The following is an 18060-nucleotide window of genomic DNA, read 5'->3' as shown; positions in this document are numbered from 1 at the left end:
ACCGAAATGATTCATTCAAAATTCAATAGAATCGTTCGCGAACGACTGAACCAGATTTTCAGTCAGCGTTCACAAATCACAAATGGAATAGTAGGTATAGATGGGAAAATTCATTTGAAATGATTTCATTTCAATCATGTCTTAGTGACCGAAATGATTCATTCAAAATTCAATAGAATCGTTCGCGAACGACTGAAACAGATTTTCAGTCAGCGTTCACAAATCACAAATGGAATAGTAGGTATAGATGGGAAAATTCATTTGAAATAATTTCATTTCAGTCGTGTCTTTGTGACCGAAATGATTCATTCAAAAATCAATAGAATCGTTCGCGAACGACTGAATCAGATTTTCAATCATCGTTCACAAATCACAAACGGAATAGTATCGAGGGGGAAATTCATTAGAAATGATTTCATTTCATTGATGTCTTTGTGACCGAAATGATTCATTCAAACTTCAATTGAATCGTTCGCGAACGACTAAATCGGATTTTCAATCGAAGCGATTCATTGAATTTCACAGAACAGAATCATTCGCGAACGACAAAAGCCATTTTGAGACAACAAAGTGACAACTAAAGTCAATCAAACAAGATAATTTTCAATCCAAACTACTCTAAATATAAAAATGATCCAATCATTCGCAAACGATTCGGAACGAAGAACTGAAAATTGTGAATCATTCGCAAAAGACCAGTCTCACGACCAGAACAATTTATTCGAAATTGGAAATCCCATTGAATCTTTTGCGAACGACTGAATCGGATTTCAATCACCGTCCACAGATTACAGACGGAATAGATTCCATTGAATCGTTCGCGAACGACAACGCCATTTTGACACAACAAAAAAATCATCCGAGTTAAATAAAATGTTTCTGATTTTGACTGTTCAACATCAAAAAAAGATTCAATCGTGTGAGAACGATTCATAACAAAGAACTGAAATTATAGTTGTGAATCATTCGCAAACGATTGAATCAAATTTTCAATAATCAATAATCATTCATCAAAACAGTATCGAATAATATGATAAACAATTTACGAATTCAATTCAATTCAATTCAAAATGATTTCAGTTCAGTCTTGTGACTGTGTGAACGTGAACGACTCATTCAAACTTCAATGCACTCGTTCGCGAACGAGAGTCACTTTGAGACATTGAAACATCAACTAAAACTAAATTCCTGTATTTTATTTTAGATTTTTAGCGATTTTTAACAAAAAATTGATTCAATCATCTGCGAACGACTCATAAGGCAGAACTGAAAGTTGTGAATCATTTGAGAACGACCGAATCGAATTTTCAATGATTGCTCACCAATCACAGAACACTGTCGAGGAGTTCGTATCCTGATACAAATAAAAACCATCAACGAATAATCCGTTCAAAAATTCATTTTCGTTCGCGAATCATTCGTTCGCCTTGATTATGAATCGTTCATTCGTTTGCAGACATTGAAGCACCATTCAAACTTGAAGAGGTTGAATAATTTGATTCAGTAACTAAAAATTTGTAATATGTAGGTATTTAGTGTGATTTGCTCAAAACGAGTCATCATCAAATCGTTCGCGAATGATTCGCCACACAAATGAATCAGTCGTTCGCGAATAATTTCACACAAGGAAACAGTAATTTTCATATTTTTCAACCAAGTTATAAACTTTTGTCAAATTTGGTACAAAATTCGTTCGCGAACGACTCCAAAAATGATTCGATCGTTTCGTTCGCGAACGATTCACTTTTCAATAAAGAACTTTGCAGCAAAATGTCGCTTATTTTCACATAATTCTTACACGTAGACGTCATTTAAATATTCTCCACTCATCTCATTAATCGTTCGCGAACGATTCTGTCTTCATTTTCTATATAAATCGTTCAAAAAAGAATCATATTGCCCTTCAACAAGAAAATTCTTTTCCAATGCACAATACACCCCCTGGAACCCACATACTCGGTGATCTTCGACAAAATTTAACAAATTACATAAAACGAGCAGACAGTGTTACCAACATTTCAGCTAAAAATGTACCTAACATTCGTGCAAATTTTACAAAATAATTCAAATTCAAAATTTCAATAAAAATAAAAATGAAAAAAAAAGTGAATTACTCGACGAATATTTTTCTCAATAAATATCTCCTCTCCCTCCTTTCACCCTAAATTCAAGGACAAAAGGAGGGGTCACGGTAGGAAAATCATATTTCCTGGCAGATCAGTGTTTTACTTTACTCAAAAACTGCATTTTTTTTTTTTTTACAACAGTTTTTTTAATCAATTTGGACATATCGATCGGATCTGAAACACATAAAACAGTGTTGCAATTTTTCATACAACAATTTCAGCAATAAATTTAGACATATTGATCGGCGAATAAGTGATCTGAAACATATAAAAAATCAACGTTGCAATTTTCCATACAACAGTTTAGGTAAATCAATTTGGACGAGTAAATGCGTTAGTAGGTCAGATCTGAAACATTTTTCAAACAATAGTTTCATTTCGATCAATTTATAGGCAATATATCGTTCAAATAGGATACATCTTCGCTCTGGAGAAGGAAAAAAACGAGAAACGATCGCAGTGGCGTCTTTGGGTCGTCGGATTACGATCATAGGCGCCGCTGAGGTCAAATTTCTGGGGGGGCCAAGCTATGAAGGCAAATTACCAGCAGCATATACATATTTTTTTTACGTAAACGTAACATATGATTTTAGTAGGGTACCTGAGTGCCTATATTCGTTCGTTTGCGTTAAAAACAGTGTTTCAAAATACATATTCATTTTTGATGCAAATAAAAACTTGAAAAAAGAAAAAAAATGAAAATTTTAGAATCCAGAGCTCATCCAAAGGAAATTTTGGAGCTGCACAATGATGAGTTACTTCTAAAAAGTTCATCATTTACATTTTACTTCAAAATTTTAAAATTCAAATGATGATTTTTTTTTGAAAAATTGAAAAGCGAAAAAAATGAGCCCAAACGTTCTTGAAAATTAGTATTTTGAGAAGCAAGAAGCATGAATCGATGGAATTTGAATGATGATTTTTTTTTAATCTAAGAAGAAAAATAGAAAAGCAAACGGCCCGAGCGAAGCGAGGGCAAAACTTTCAAAAATCAGTCCTTCTCTCAAGAGGTACACGATGGTTTTTTTAGTGTGGTCAAAATTTCATCACTGCTGATGTTTTCTTTGAAAAAGTAATTTTTAGAAGTCACTCAAATATTGAACTGATTTGCATTTTCCTAAAAAGCCAGACCATTTTTTTTTTCAAGCATATGATGATGGTAGTGTTTTTTAAAAAGTCTGCTGTTTTTTACATAAATATGAATCCTGCTTGGGGGGCCAATTTTGAGTTTGGGGGGGCCACGGCCCCCCGGCCCCCCTGGTTGCGGCGCCTATGATTACGATTACCCAATAATTGAAACCAATATATACGGTATGGAACTGTGTGAGGCTAATTCGTGATTTGGCTCAGCTTACCCGAGATGAGCTACTCGTACGTGAGCTTCGATAGACTCGCACGTGGTAGTAATAACCATACATCCAGGCCATGTACATTGGAATAAGGTACGATTCATCTGTAACATACAAACAGAGAACCCAATATAAATATACGAATGATTCTTTACCATCGAGCCGAAGGCAACATTGTATACGTAATAACTACAGTACATAGGATGGCAGAATATGAAAATCTATCATACACACGCGCTTTGCGCTTTCGTTCAATTGAAAAAAATTACGCCATTTTTACCACCGCATCGTAACATCTGATGAGCGGTTCGGTTCACGCCATTCAAGGTTCATTGTTCTTGGTCATATACAAAGAGAGCGAATCGAATTAAAACCCAAGACGTCGTCGAACTACGACTACGCCAAATACCAATACTACGTAACGTACGCACGACCAAGCTCCAGTCCGCCAGTCCACCACAACATCCTCCAGCCCATCTTCACTCTTCTCATCTGTATCATCATCTTTCTCTCTCACTCAACGAGTCGCACTTGCCATCCTCACACATTCTGCGTTAATAGCATATACGACATCGAGTCATCGACACAACAAACAACACTGACACCGAGTCATTAAGATAAAAATTCATCGCCACCGTAGCTTAGTGTAGATAGGGCAATGTTTGGAGCAGAAAAAATCTAGGTCAGAGCATCTCTCAGTTCATTTGATTTAGACCAATGGCAGCCGAGAGCTACCAACTAACGCCCTGGTCTGACCCTACTATCTGCACGTTGAACGCGGTTTCGAGTTTTCCAAACCGAATTAATTTTTCCAGAACCGAGTAAACTCGATTATCTTTTTATTGTTATCGTCCCAGCAGCCTCGTAAGTACTCGTATTCGTATATCGGAACCACACCGCAGAGATTAAAACACAGATACGTACTACGAGTACATACAGATAAGAGGAAAAAACCGCTATCTAAATCAATACGTTTCACCAACCAGAGATAGTGGTCAAAAAATCAACACTACAAATTTTTTTGCCTCTTTTCTTCTCCTCTACAGCTCCTCTCATCTTCTTTATCATCGTCACAGATTCAGATTCACCAAACAACCGACCGAATAACGCAACAATGGGTGATCAGGGTGTCTACTAAATCCAAAAAACAAAATTTCGTACCTTTTTCGTACTTTTATCGTATTTTTTTCGTACACTATATTTTTAATAGTTATACTTTGTAGGTACATTGGAGAGAGGGGGTGTATCATGTCATTTTGGCTACAAAAATCAGGGAGGGGGTTTGACTGAAAATTTGTCAACAGAACTAGGGAAAAACTGTCCATTTTGCTGATTGATATCATATTTAATAAGACTTACAAAAATGTTCATTTTCTGTTTTGAATTTTTGTGGGCCCAAAACTGATTTTTTTCCAATTTCAAAAAGAAGAAAAAGATTGGCCTGAGAAGGGGGAAAGTGTTTGAAAATATGATTTCAAAAGACTTGAAAACGAGACTTCCAAAAAAAAGAGGAAAGGCCCGAGCGAGGCGAGGGCAAAAACTTTGGAAAATTCGTATTTCGAGAGAACTATAAAAAAAAACAATTGCTTTTTAATGCAACGAGTTCGTTTTTTGGTTTATAAAATTTTATATGCAATTGGAAAGATGTTTTTAGGATGTTAATTTTGATAAGAAAAAAGTCAGAGAACAGGTCCAAGTGAAGGCGAAAACTATTGAAAAATTGTACTATTTCGGGAAGTAGGTATGCGAGAATTTCATTTTTTACTTTGAAACTTTAAAAATTAAATACTTACTTTGTTGACGATTTTTTTAAAAGAATTTCAATTTTGAAAAACAAAACAAAACAATCCCAAGCTAAGCGAGGGCAAAAGCTTCAGAAAATTGTAGTTCGAAAAGCAGAACAATATCAATTTTAATGTAAGAAATTCTGTTTTTCTTTATCTCAATTTTTTTCAATTTTATCAATGGTTTTTTGAAATTGTAAGCAGGAAAAAGCACCAAATTGGCCCGAGCGAAGCGAGGGCAAAAGCTTATCTAAATTTGTAGTTTCATGAAGCGAAACAGTAGTAATTTTAATGTGAAAAATCCAGTTTTTCCACCAATGACATTTTAAAAAGTTTGTTTAAAACCAACTACTTTCCAAACACAATGAATAATTTGAGAAAATATAGAAAACAATAATTTAGCCCGAGCGAAGCGAGGGCAAAATCTTTTGAAAAAAATAAAAATTATGAGGATACATTATGGTAATTTTGTCGGATAATTAACATTTTAAAATTTCGTACAAATTTCGTAAATTTCGTACATTTTTGACGTTTTTTCGTACTTTTTTGGGTCATTTTCGAATTTCGTGCTTTTTTCGTAAATTCGTACTTTTTTCGTGCTGTAGACACCCTGGTGATTACGTCGTCGCACCTTTGGTCAATTTAATTGAAAAATTTCACGTATCGGTACACACGTAAATTGCCCACTGAACTGCGTACGTTTACCTAACTTTTCGCTGGCCTGGCATGGCCTAGCCTGGTGTGGCATATAAGTGCATTGTGTATCATCTTTTGGATCCCTTCACCTCACCCCCCCCCCCAATTCAGGGGCCAATTATGCTCATTGCTCATGAAATCAGAGGCAAGCTGTTTACAAAATCTCCAAAATATACAGAAAATTAGAATAGCTGAAGGGTGAAGGGAGCGGATGAAAGCAGAAGTGAGAGATACTTGACGAAACATCAAATCTAAAAAAAATTCTCAAATTCATCAACCAATTATGAAAAAGCAAATTTTTTTATAATTTTAGGTGGACTTTTCAAGTACAAAAGTTCCACAAAATGCATAAATTTTGATAAGAAATAGATAATTGGCAACGTCGCATTATTCATAAAAAAAATTCAAATTCAAAAATAGAAGATCTTACTTATTTTAATTACTGGGTACAAAAAATTGATTGGATTCATTTTTTGATTCAACATCAATAATAGAATATTAAATGGATGACTGGCAACGTCGCATTTCACCCAAACAGATGAAATTTCAAGAACAAGAAAGTGTATTGAGAAACTGACAATGAACGTTGAAAAAATAAAAATCGGCTTATCATTTTGTCCAGTCTAAAATGATAGAACATATATTTTATATTTTACACATGAAATGACAACGTTGCACTATTCATGAGACATGAAACATTTGAAATTTCAAGAATAGAATCTGAATGAGACCACAACACTGAAAAAAAATTGATAAAAATCACATTTTTGGAAATAAGGCGATGACCAATAATTTACATATGAAATGGATTATTGGCAACGTTGCATTATATACAAAAAACCGCGCGTTTCTCAATAATTGGAATTCAAAAAAAAAAGAAAAATGAAATCTTCTTAATATTGATCCTGAATTATCAAAAAATTGATTGAATTCATTTTTGACTCAATCAAATTTGTTTTAAATATAAAATGAAGCATTGGCAACGTTGCATTTCTTTTCTAGAACTGAAATCATCAAAAAGCTGATCATAAACTAAGAAAAATTATCAATCATTCCTGCAGTATGAAAACGATGGGAAGTGCATTTTGAATATGAAAATGATTATTGGCAACGTCGCATTATTTATGAGACTGACATCAAATCAAATTCAAATTATGAGGGTGTTTCATAGATTGCTGATTTCGATTTTCTTCACCCAACCCATAGTTGAAATTGAAAATTGAGCACCGGAGAAGAAAGGAGAAGGAACCGTCTTTTCTAAAAATTTCAAAAACTGGTTTTTGGAGGTCGCTGATTATGATTTTTCAATTTCATTTTACTTCAGACTTTTTTCATCAAGAAGCTGATCATAAACTAAGAAAAATTATCAATCATTCCTCCAGTATGAAAATGATGGGAAGTGCATTTTGAATATGAAAATGATTATTGGCAACGTCGCATTATTTATGAGACTGGCATCAAATCAAATTAAAATTATGAGACCGGGGGGGGCGGGAGGGGGTTCAAAATTCTGACATATGTAGGGATGCAATTTTGAATTTCTGAGGAGGCTAATTTCGGTTTTTTTTCACTTAATTTTATCACTGATCCCAAAAATCGACCTTGAGTTTTCAACATCTTCACTGATTTAAGAGCATAGAATTTTTTGGGCTTTTGAGGTCGTTGATTCAGATTTTTTCACTTGATTCTAATCCCTGAACACAAATTGAGATCCAAGAGAGGGATATGGTTCGACTAAATTCCAAATTTCAAAATCACAAAAATCATGGCATGGAGTTCCAAAAGAGGTGGAGAAGGAGAAGGAGGATGGGAGGGGGCGGGGGTTAAATTAGAAAATTTTAATTGCTACGTGTGCAAATTCAATTCCGGTGTTTTAAGGTCGCTGGTCGCTAATTTCACATATTCTCAGTCTTCGACATCACTGATTCAAATGTTTTCACTAGATATGTAGTACCCCTGACCACAAATTCAGCTTCAAGAGGGTAAAAGAGGGGATTCCATCTTCAAAAACAACAAAATCATGACATGGGCACTGAATTTTCTGGCCTTTTGAGGTCGTTGATTCACATTAGGAAGGGAGAGATGGTTCAATTCGATTTCAATTTTCAAAATTTCAAAAATGGTAGCATGGAGCCCCAATAGAGGACGGGGGGGGGGTTCAAATTGAAAATTTCAAAATTGTTGCATGCAAATTCAATTCTGGGTTTTTGAGATCACTAATTTCACATTTTTTTCAATAAACTAGTCTTGCGAATAGGATCTTGACACGTTTGGGGAGGTCGGAGGGGGGGGGGATTCCACGATTTTGATGAAAACTCCCAAAAAAATGTAAAAGTGATGTGACATATCGATTGTTGATGAGTCGACGATGCTGAGTTCAAATATTCGCCTATTTTTTCGATCTGACCCCTCTGACCACCTCCCCCTCACCCCCTTCCATGTCCAAAACATGGTGAAAATTCCGGAAGTTTCAAAATGCAATGTGACGTGTCGTTTGTTTGGTTTTTGAGACTGTCGAGTTCGAAAATCTACTTACTTTATCAGTCCCATCCCCCTGCCCCCCTCCCCCATGTCCCAAACATAATGGAAATCCTAGAAAAATTGAAACTTTGTGTGACGTATCGTTTGTAGGGTTTTCGTGGGCGCTGAGTTCGAATATGCATTCACTTTATGGGTATGTCCCTTCAGTACCCTCTGCTCCTCACCAATTTCGGAAAAATCCCCAAAAAAATGACGAAAATATGGGGTGACGTTTCTTTTTTTTGCAATTGACTAACTTTTTAGGCAAGAAAAATTGCATTTTTACAAATTTCAACTATTTTTAGATATTTTGGTAGAAGGTGGATGAAAATTTGAAATTTTTGAAATCATTTCGAACTGCTTATAACTTCTTTAATTCTGGAGACGAGCTCGCCACGGGCAAAGTTTGCAGCCTTAGCCCATAATTCCCCTGTCTTTTGATCGGACACCCTGTATACTGTAAATTCGCGCGCTCCAGGGCAATAAAAACACGATACAAAACTTATATACTTAGACCAGAGGAACAGTACACGATTCTGGCGCGTATAAAATACACGAGTAAATAACGCGCAAACAACAGAGCGCATATCCAGAGAGCCTTTTCAACGTATAACTCGGATCTAATAATGCATCTACGGTGCTGGTGTGCGTACAAAAGTGCACATAAACATGCACATGAATACACTCGGCTCACATGCACACACCAACACATCCGCACATCCACATACATATGTATTTATACACGTTCTAAAACTGCTTATCGATTGGTATCGTTTTATTTTAGAACGTAGTTTATCGACCCGAGTGCTAAAAGCGCGTCATCGGTGTACACCGCAAGTTTCCACTTTGCAGCTTTGCAAAGGGTCTATATATCTGTGTGTATCTTTTAGCAAGGTATATTTACAAAATACTGCGTATAATGTACCACCTTGCCACTCGCTGGCGCTGGCCATTGCCATTAAGCGTGCTATATTTTCGTAGCTCATCCTCATCCTATGCTAGAGCTTTTTCATCATCGTGTGGATTTGCAAAGGGCAGGCAAACGATACGTTTATAAATACGTTATAACTCGCGTTTGGTTTGCGCTTCTCAATCGACTAGGGAATTTCCATCGTCGACGCGGTCGTATCATCTTGTACAGCTCCCAGAGCTGGTGCTAGTGGCTGAAAAAGCTGTCATGTGAAACGATAGCTTTTTGCTCTTTGTCGACGATGAGGAGAAGAAGCGAAGGTGACGGTGGCATAAGCTAAGTAAACTACGCAGTTTGCAAGTTGGCAGTTCCTTCTTGCTCTTCGTATTATAGAATAACACAAAAGATAGGAAATGTTTACCAGGGTGCACAAGAGGACGAGGAGTACGAGCGAGGGGCTTGTTTACGACGCGAATTGCGTGTAACTGGTGCTCTTTCCGTTTTTGCTGCTCTGTTCACGTAGGTATATTTTACTATAAAAATGCTTACGAATCGATTTTGCAATTATGGAGTGTTTTTTTTTAGCTTTTTTCCTAATTTGAAATACATTGTAACTTGTAAGTAAGCTGCAGGTAAATAGAGAGAAAGAAATACCCTTGGAGTTGAATTCATTGTTTTAATCTACATCGTCGTGATTCGAACTATACAAGCGTAAGGTAATTAAGTATTGGAAAAAAAGAACTATCCTATAATGATTTACTTAGCCTAAAAGCAAATTTTCAAGGAGACGATAAACTTGCAATATTTTACCAACTGGCGCGATAACTGACGTTGAAACAAATATTAAAATGACCTATTTTGAAGTAGGTCATAAAAACTACTAGGTCAGATAGAGTGAATCCTTTGCTCTTCGGCTGCTGGAAATTTCACGAGTATGCGCTTTTTTTCCTCCTCGTATTATTATTATACGGTTACACAGTGCACGAGACACTCACACAGAAATGGATCAATTGAGTAATATGTGTACTATTGCAAGCGATACGCAGTAGGTGGCTACGAATTCAGATTATTTATACAGTTTGAATCAGTTTCAAAAATTGATTCGCGATGAACTTTCGCCAGTTCTTGCAATCTTGAAACTAAAAGTATAAATACACTACAGAAACGCAAACAGATAAAAAAAAAGTCTTTCTTCGCATACATAGTTGCGTAGAAGTTGATAAAAATTATACTATGTATCAGATTTCTCGATTACGTAAATGAAATTATGACTATTAGCGAATCAACTTTGAACCGGCTGAAAATAAATTAGGTATTGGCAACGGTGAGTTCGATTTTTCAACTAATGATGCGAATTTAAAGATGTACTAGTCACGCAAATCCGATGCCTTGGGGCAAATGTGAACTCGGTGAGATTTCTACAAGATGGAGAAGGAAATTCCACTAGTGCATGATACGAATCGAGCTCCTCGATAGGAGGGGGGGGGGTCGATTTTCAAAATTTCCAAAATAGAGACCTGACTATGAAAATTAGCGTTTTACTGTCGCTGATTTCGTCTCTGAAGCAGAATTGATCGAGAAATCAGCGACCTCAAAAGCCCAAAATTTCATTTCCATGCAGAATTTTTTAAATTTTAAAAATTCAACCCATCTTTCTCGAAACTCGATTTTAAGTCAAAAGTAAAATCAATTGAAAAATTCGAAATATGTAGTTCTGTCCATGTTGTTGAGGTTCAATTTTTTGGGTGCAATGCGACGTTGCCAATAATCCACTGTGTATTCAAAATGCATTTTTCATTATTTTTATTCTGGATAAAATAATTGGTCAATTTTTACTCGGGTTTGTGATCAGCTTCTTGAAAATTCTATTAGTCTTATTCAAGTTTCAAATTTTTTTTTGTTCTAATACGACATTGCCAATAATCTACATATTTTGTATTCAAGTCTCAAGATACATTTTTCATTTCTTCAAAATATTGGGGGGAAAATGATATTTTGGGGCCGCTGAAGGGGGGATTTACGATAAGTTTTTTGGTATTTTTGGGAGAAACGCAACGTTGCCAATAATCTATTTGTATTCAAGATACATTTTCTATTTCTTTGAATGTTGAGCGAAAATTGATCTTTTTTAGGTTCTGGAGGGGGAGGGGGATTTATGATTAGCTTCTTGGTAATACTATGTTTTTTCTTGAAACTTTTTGGGAGAAACGCAATGTTGCCAATAATATACATTTTACATTCTTTGAACGAATAACTGATCATTTTCTTCAGAGTCATGACTCAGTCACGAGCAATGATCAGCATCTTGATAATTCTATTCTTGTTCTTGAAATTTCACTGTTTTGATAGTTATGCAATGTTGCCAATAATCCATTTCATACGTATTCAATATACAAATTACTTGCTTTCAAAAATGAACTCAAAATCAAATCTTGTAGCTTGTGACTTGTGACCACAATTTTGCATATCCATTTATAAAGATTTCATTACTGAATTCTTGGAATTTGGATTTTCTATGAATAATGCAACGTTGCCAATAATCAGTTCCATATCAAAAATTGAATTACTCTCGTGATACTCTTATACTGAGCAGCCAATTACTTTTGTGATTAGTGTTGTGATCACATTCCTGAAATTTCAAGCATTTGATTTGTGATACCTACCAGTCACATAAAAATAATGCGACGTTGCCAATAATCAATTTCATATTGAAAATGCTCTTTCCACCATTTTCATACTGGCCTAAATGACAGAGAATTTTTGATGTTCATTTTTGGACTTGAAATTTCAGTTTTAGAAAAAAAAATGCAACGTTGCCAATACTCCATTTTACATTTAAAACAAATTTGATGTTATTAATTAATAATGTCGAGTAAAAATAAATTCAATCAATTTTTTGGTAACTCTAGGTCAATATTCAGAAGATTTCATTCTTTTTAAAATTCAAATTATTGAAAAATCAGAAAAATGCACATTTTCTGTGAATAATGCAACGTTGCCAATAATCAGTTCCACATCAAAAATTGAATTACTCGTGATACTCTCATACTGAGCAGCCAATTACTTTTGTGATTGATGTTGTGATTACATTCCTGAAATTTCAAGCATTTGATTCGTGATACCAGTCACATAAATAATGCGACGTTGTCAATAATCATTTTCATATTCAAAATGCACTTTCCACAGTTTTCATACCGGCCTAAATGATAGAGAATTATTTTGTGGTTTATGATCAGCTTCTCGATGATTTTCATTCTTGGACTTGAAATTTCAGTTTTAGAAAAGAAATGCAACTTTGTCAATACTTTTACATTTAAAACAAAGTTGATGTTATTAATTAATAATGTCGAGCTAAAAATAAATTCAATCGTGTTTTTGGTACCTAACTCTAGGTCAATATTAAGTGGATTCCGATTTTTAAAAAAATTCAAATTATTGAAAAATGTGCATTTTCTGTGAATAATGCAACGTTGCCAATAATCAGTTCCACATCAAAAATTGAATTACTCGTGATACTCTTATACTGAGCAGCCAATTACTTTTGTGATTGATGTTGTGATTACATTCCTGAAATTTCAAGGATTTGATTTGTGATACAAGTCACATAAATAATGCAACGTTGCCAATAATCATATTCAAAATGCACTTTCCACCATTTTCATACTGGCCTAAATGATTGGTGAATTTTTTTGTGGTTTATGATCAGCTTCTTGATGATTTTCATCCTTGGACTTGAAATTTGAGTTTTAGAAAACAAATGCAACGTTGCCAATACTCCGTTTTACATTTAAAACAAATTTGATGTTATTAATTAGCAATGTCGAGCTAAAAATAAATTCAATCAATTTTTTGGTAACTGTAGGTCAATATTAAGAAGCTTCCATTTTTTAAAAAAATTCAAATTATTGAAAAATGCGCATTTTTTGTAAATAATGCAACGTTGCGAGTAATCCATTTCATATAATTTATTGGCCATCATATTATTATTAAAAAGAAGATTTTTATTTTTTGTTTCAAGTATTGTGATCTCAATTAGATTACCATTCTTGAAGTTTCAAAATTTTCATGTCTCATGAATGGTGCAACGTTGCCAATAATCTGTTTCATAAGTAAAACTGTATGTTACATAATTTTACATTGGACAAAACGATTGGACAATTTTAATCAAGTTTCCCAGGGTTCATAGTCAGTTTCTCAATAATTCCTTTCTTGTTCTTGAAATTACATCTGTTTGGGTAAAATGCGACGTTGCCAATAATCAATTCAATATTCAAAACAAATTTCTCGGTATTATCGACATTGAATCAAAAATGAATCCAATCAATTTTTTGCGGCCAGTGATCAAGATAACGAAGATCTTATTTTTTGAATTGAATTTTTTTTCATGACTAATGCCACGTTGTCAATTATCCATTTCATATCAAAATTTGATCACCCTTTATACATCTTACCAAATAGCAAATTCCTTTTCTTTTTTTTCAAGTATTGTACTTCCATTCTTGAAATGCCAAAAATTTAATCTCGTAAATTTGCCTACCTATGCAATTTGCAAAAATTGACGCATTTTTGGCACCCAAAATCTTACAGTATTTTACTCGTGAAATAAAAAGTCGATATTTGGTACTTTTTAAGGAACTACCGGCTTTCTAAATCTAAATTCTACAACGTCATTGCGAACATTATTGAAACTAGTCGTGATTTTATTTCAATTGCCTTACGCTATCCAACCAAGTATACTACGAATTGCTTTTAAGAAGCCTGCCTGACGATTTGGTACGTACGTACAAAAACGTTAATGCATTTATAACGTTCAATACACAACAAGCGAAAAATAAGAATACAGAAAAAAAAACGCTTTGTAATAGGCTGAAAAAATCGAAACGCGAACATAATTGGCGATTAAAGTACAAGCTTAGCCATTCGTGCTGGCAACGTACGTCTACGTACTCCTTACGATCCTCGTATAACGTAAGAAGCCCGATCCACGCTATCGGTTAATGGCTTAATCACGAAATAATACGCGTAATGATTTAAATATCACGTGTACAATGCACTCGATAGGCCAAGTACCATTTAATCGGATACACTGCATAAAGAGCTATAGACGAGGCGATCGTATAGGTAATTGTTTTAGCATGATTAAAATTATACTACGCCCTCCTACTCCTCCTCCTCCTACCATACTCAAACTTTATCCAGGATTTTTTCGTTTGGTTGTGCGCTGCTAAGCTATACGCTGCATTGCGTATCGTTTCACGTTGCTGGTTATCTTGGTACGTATATAACAATAAAAAAAATTTACAATACTATGATAATAATGCTAGGTAGCCGGTACTTGGGAAACGACCGGCGATGCGATGCTCGTGAAATATCGCAATTTCAAGGATTTTACGATGTAAACAAACGAATATAGGTCATCCCTACTTCGCTGGCTGTGGGGCCTGGCTATGGCTTTATAAATACAACGTGTGCCGTTTTCGTCGTCGTCGTCGTTTAGCATCTTGTTCGTGCACGCTTTTAACATGCTATGCTACGTTGCAGCGAATACGAGTATCGTATTACTCAGGTTAATGGTACGTAGAGTACGTACGGGCTTACGTACGTACGTACGTATGTACTACGAGTACCTTCGACCAAACCTGCGTATACGTTTTCACTACTCAGATCAGTTTCTCTTTTTTCGTGTGTAATTAGTATCTACTTTTTTTCTGCTCGTTTGTTCCCTTTTCATTGGCTCGAAACATGGCAACGATGCTGATGCTGATGCGGTAATTACTGCTGCTGCAGATGACGTCGAATATTGAAAGTTTCGGACTCGGTTTCATTCATCGGATGTGTATAAAAATGGTTACGTTACACAGTATCGCAGATTGGCTTGGGCCAGGGGAAGCGAACAACGATAAAATGGCCCAATTTTCGACATTATTATTTGTCACCAGAGTCTCGTATAAATACGAGTATTGCGAAAAAATAAAAGATGATTCATGTTTTGCATACTCCTACGCCGTAAATATACGATTAAAAGCGTTGGCGTAGTATGCGTTGTGGGGTCACAACATACAACACAGCGCCGCTGTCAAGTATTCGACCAGTATACTATATCGAAGCAAATAGGGTTTGAAGTGTACAGGAAAAGAGTAGAGAAAGTGAGCTGAGGGGAGTTAACACTTCGCACCACATCTCTATCTTGCTCTGGAAAACAGTATCAAATGACGGAAAAATCCAGCGACGAGAGACACGTTCTGTTCTGTTCTGTGCGATGATTTACTGCAGCAAAGTGGAAAACTCGCCCTCACTTATGCGTTTATACGTAGGTAGGTATACGAGTATTGCTGCGAATTAGACGTTTATGATATTATGATGAGGCGAAAATCGAGAACGATGTTTATGATCGTGGCCTTTTGAGTTTTGACGGGATGGAGAATGAATCAAAGGTGGGAGAAAATTTTAGAGCTGTTGCGAAAAATTAACCATTACCGATGAATTACTACTGTTTTACTGTTTTACGGTTGTGCGAGCGATAAATCTTTCGTTTTTTTATTACTTTCGGACTTCGGAGGGTTTTCGGTTTCGCGCGATGCGGATTGCGAAATTTTTTCGAGCTGTTTACGGTTTTTGTTTTTAAAATAATAGGATGAGTTGTCGTAGAGTGTGAGAGTTACCTTTTGTTTGTATATGGGGTTAGAAGCGTTGCGCAAGAGGTGTAAAAATATATGTTGAAATGTTTAATTTTTTGAAAAATATAAGGGAAAAGGAAATGATACAGGGGGGAAGAGCGTGAAATCGGGACGTGAAATTTATCAACATGTGATTAAAAACATCGGAAAAATTGAACAATTGCTTGAAATTTACAGGGGAGGGACGAAAATTAACTTCAACTCATTACGTAGAAAACGAATGAACCGATTTCGACGAAACTTCAAATCTCACAAAGCCTCCATCATTCCTAACGAATTGTTTACGGATAAATTGATTCAATTCTCAGTGAAATGTTCGTGAGAGTAATTCATTTGAGGGAATCATTCATGAACGAATTGAATAATTTTTTGAAAGAACCATTCGCGAACGAATTGATCAATTCTTCAATTTACAAATAAATTCGTTCGCGAATGATTCGCCAAAAATTATTCAATTCGTTCGCGAATGATTCACCAAAAATTGAGTAAATTAATCGATTCGTTCGCGAACGAGACACTTATACGAATCAATTCGTTAGCGAATGATTCACCAAAAATTAGGTAAATGAATCGATTCGTTCGCGAACGATTCACTTATACGAATCGTTTCGTTCGTGAACGAGTCACTCATACGAATCAATTCGTTCGTGAATGATTCACCAAAAATTGAGTAAATGGATCGATTCGTTCGCGAATGATTCACCAAAAGTTAATCAATTCGTTCGTGAATGATTCACCAAAAATTGGGCAAATGAATCGATTCGTTCGCAAACGAGTCACTTATACGAATCATTTCGTTCGTGAACGAGTCACTTATACAAATCAATTCGTTCGCGAATGATTCACCAAAAATTGAGTAAATGAATCGATTCGTTCGCGAACGAGTCACTTACCTAAATCAGTTCGTTCGTGAATGATTCGCCAAAAGTTATTCAATTCGTTCCTGAATGATTCACCTAAAATTAGGCAAATGAATCGATTCGTTCGCAATCGAGTCACTTATACGAATCGATTCGTTCGCAAACGAGTCACTTATTCAAATCAATTCGTTCGTGAATGATTCACTTATACAAATCAATTCGTTCGTGAATGATTCACTTATACAAATCAATTCGTTCGTGAATGATTCACCAAAAATTGAGTAAATGAATCAATTCGTTCGCGAATGATTCACCAAAAGTTATTCAATTCGTTCGTGAATGATTCACCAAAAATTAGGCAAATGAATCGACTCATTCGCAAACGAGTCACCTATACGAATCATTTCGTTCGTGAACGAGTCACTTATACAAATCAATTCGTTCGTGAATGATGCACCAAAAATTGAGTAAATGAATCGATTTGTTCGCGAACGAGTCACTTACACGAAATGAATCGATTCGTTCGCGAACGATTCACTTATGCATATCAACTCGTTCGCGAATGATTCGCCAAAAATTATTCAATTCGGTCGCGAATGATCTGCCAACAATTATTCAATTCGTTCGTGAATGATTCACCAAAAATTAGGCAAATGAATCGATTCGTTTGCGAACGATTCACTTATGCATATCAACTCGTTCGCGAATGATTCGCCAAAAATTATTCAAATCGGTCGCGAATGATTTGCCAACAATTATTCAACTCGTTAGCGAATGATTCGCCAAAAATTATTCAAATCGGTCGCGAATGATTTGCCAACAATTATTCAATTCGTTCGTGAATGATTCGCCAAAAACTCAGTAAATGAATCAATGCGTTCGCGAATGAGACACTTATACGAATCAATTGGTTCGCGAATGATTCATCAAAATTATTCGATTCGTTCGCAAATGATTCACCAACCACTAATCAATTCGTTCGCGAGTAATTCACCTACAAACCAATCAATTTGTTCGATCACCAATCGTTTGTAAATGATTCGATTCGATTGTAAACAGATCAATTGCTATACAAACGTTTCAAAAAAAGGTACTCAATTTGTTCTTAAAATATTTTTTTCAACACAAAAACAATGGA

The 18060-nt window shown here is 35.4% G+C and overlaps 1 protein-coding gene across 2 annotated transcripts in view; it reads right to left on the bottom strand.

The window, feature by feature from the left end:
- The window catches only part of LOC135849047 (zinc finger protein 395-like), a 134357-nt gene that overhangs the window by 11926 nt on the left and 104371 nt on the right, over positions 1 to 18060 (bottom strand). For both annotated transcript variants that reach the window (XM_065369188.1, XM_065369189.1), the window contains exon 6: positions 3482 to 3579. In XM_065369188.1, the coding sequence (XP_065225260.1) occupies positions 3482 to 3579 (98 nt within the window). The remainder of the gene's footprint in view (positions 1 to 3481; positions 3580 to 18060) is intronic.

This window comes from Planococcus citri, chromosome 5 (assembly GCF_950023065.1).
Source record: "Planococcus citri chromosome 5, ihPlaCitr1.1, whole genome shotgun sequence".
Lineage (NCBI taxonomy): Eukaryota > Metazoa > Arthropoda > Insecta > Hemiptera > Pseudococcidae > Planococcus > Planococcus citri.
This window is presented reverse-complemented; position numbering and strand designations above follow the sequence as displayed.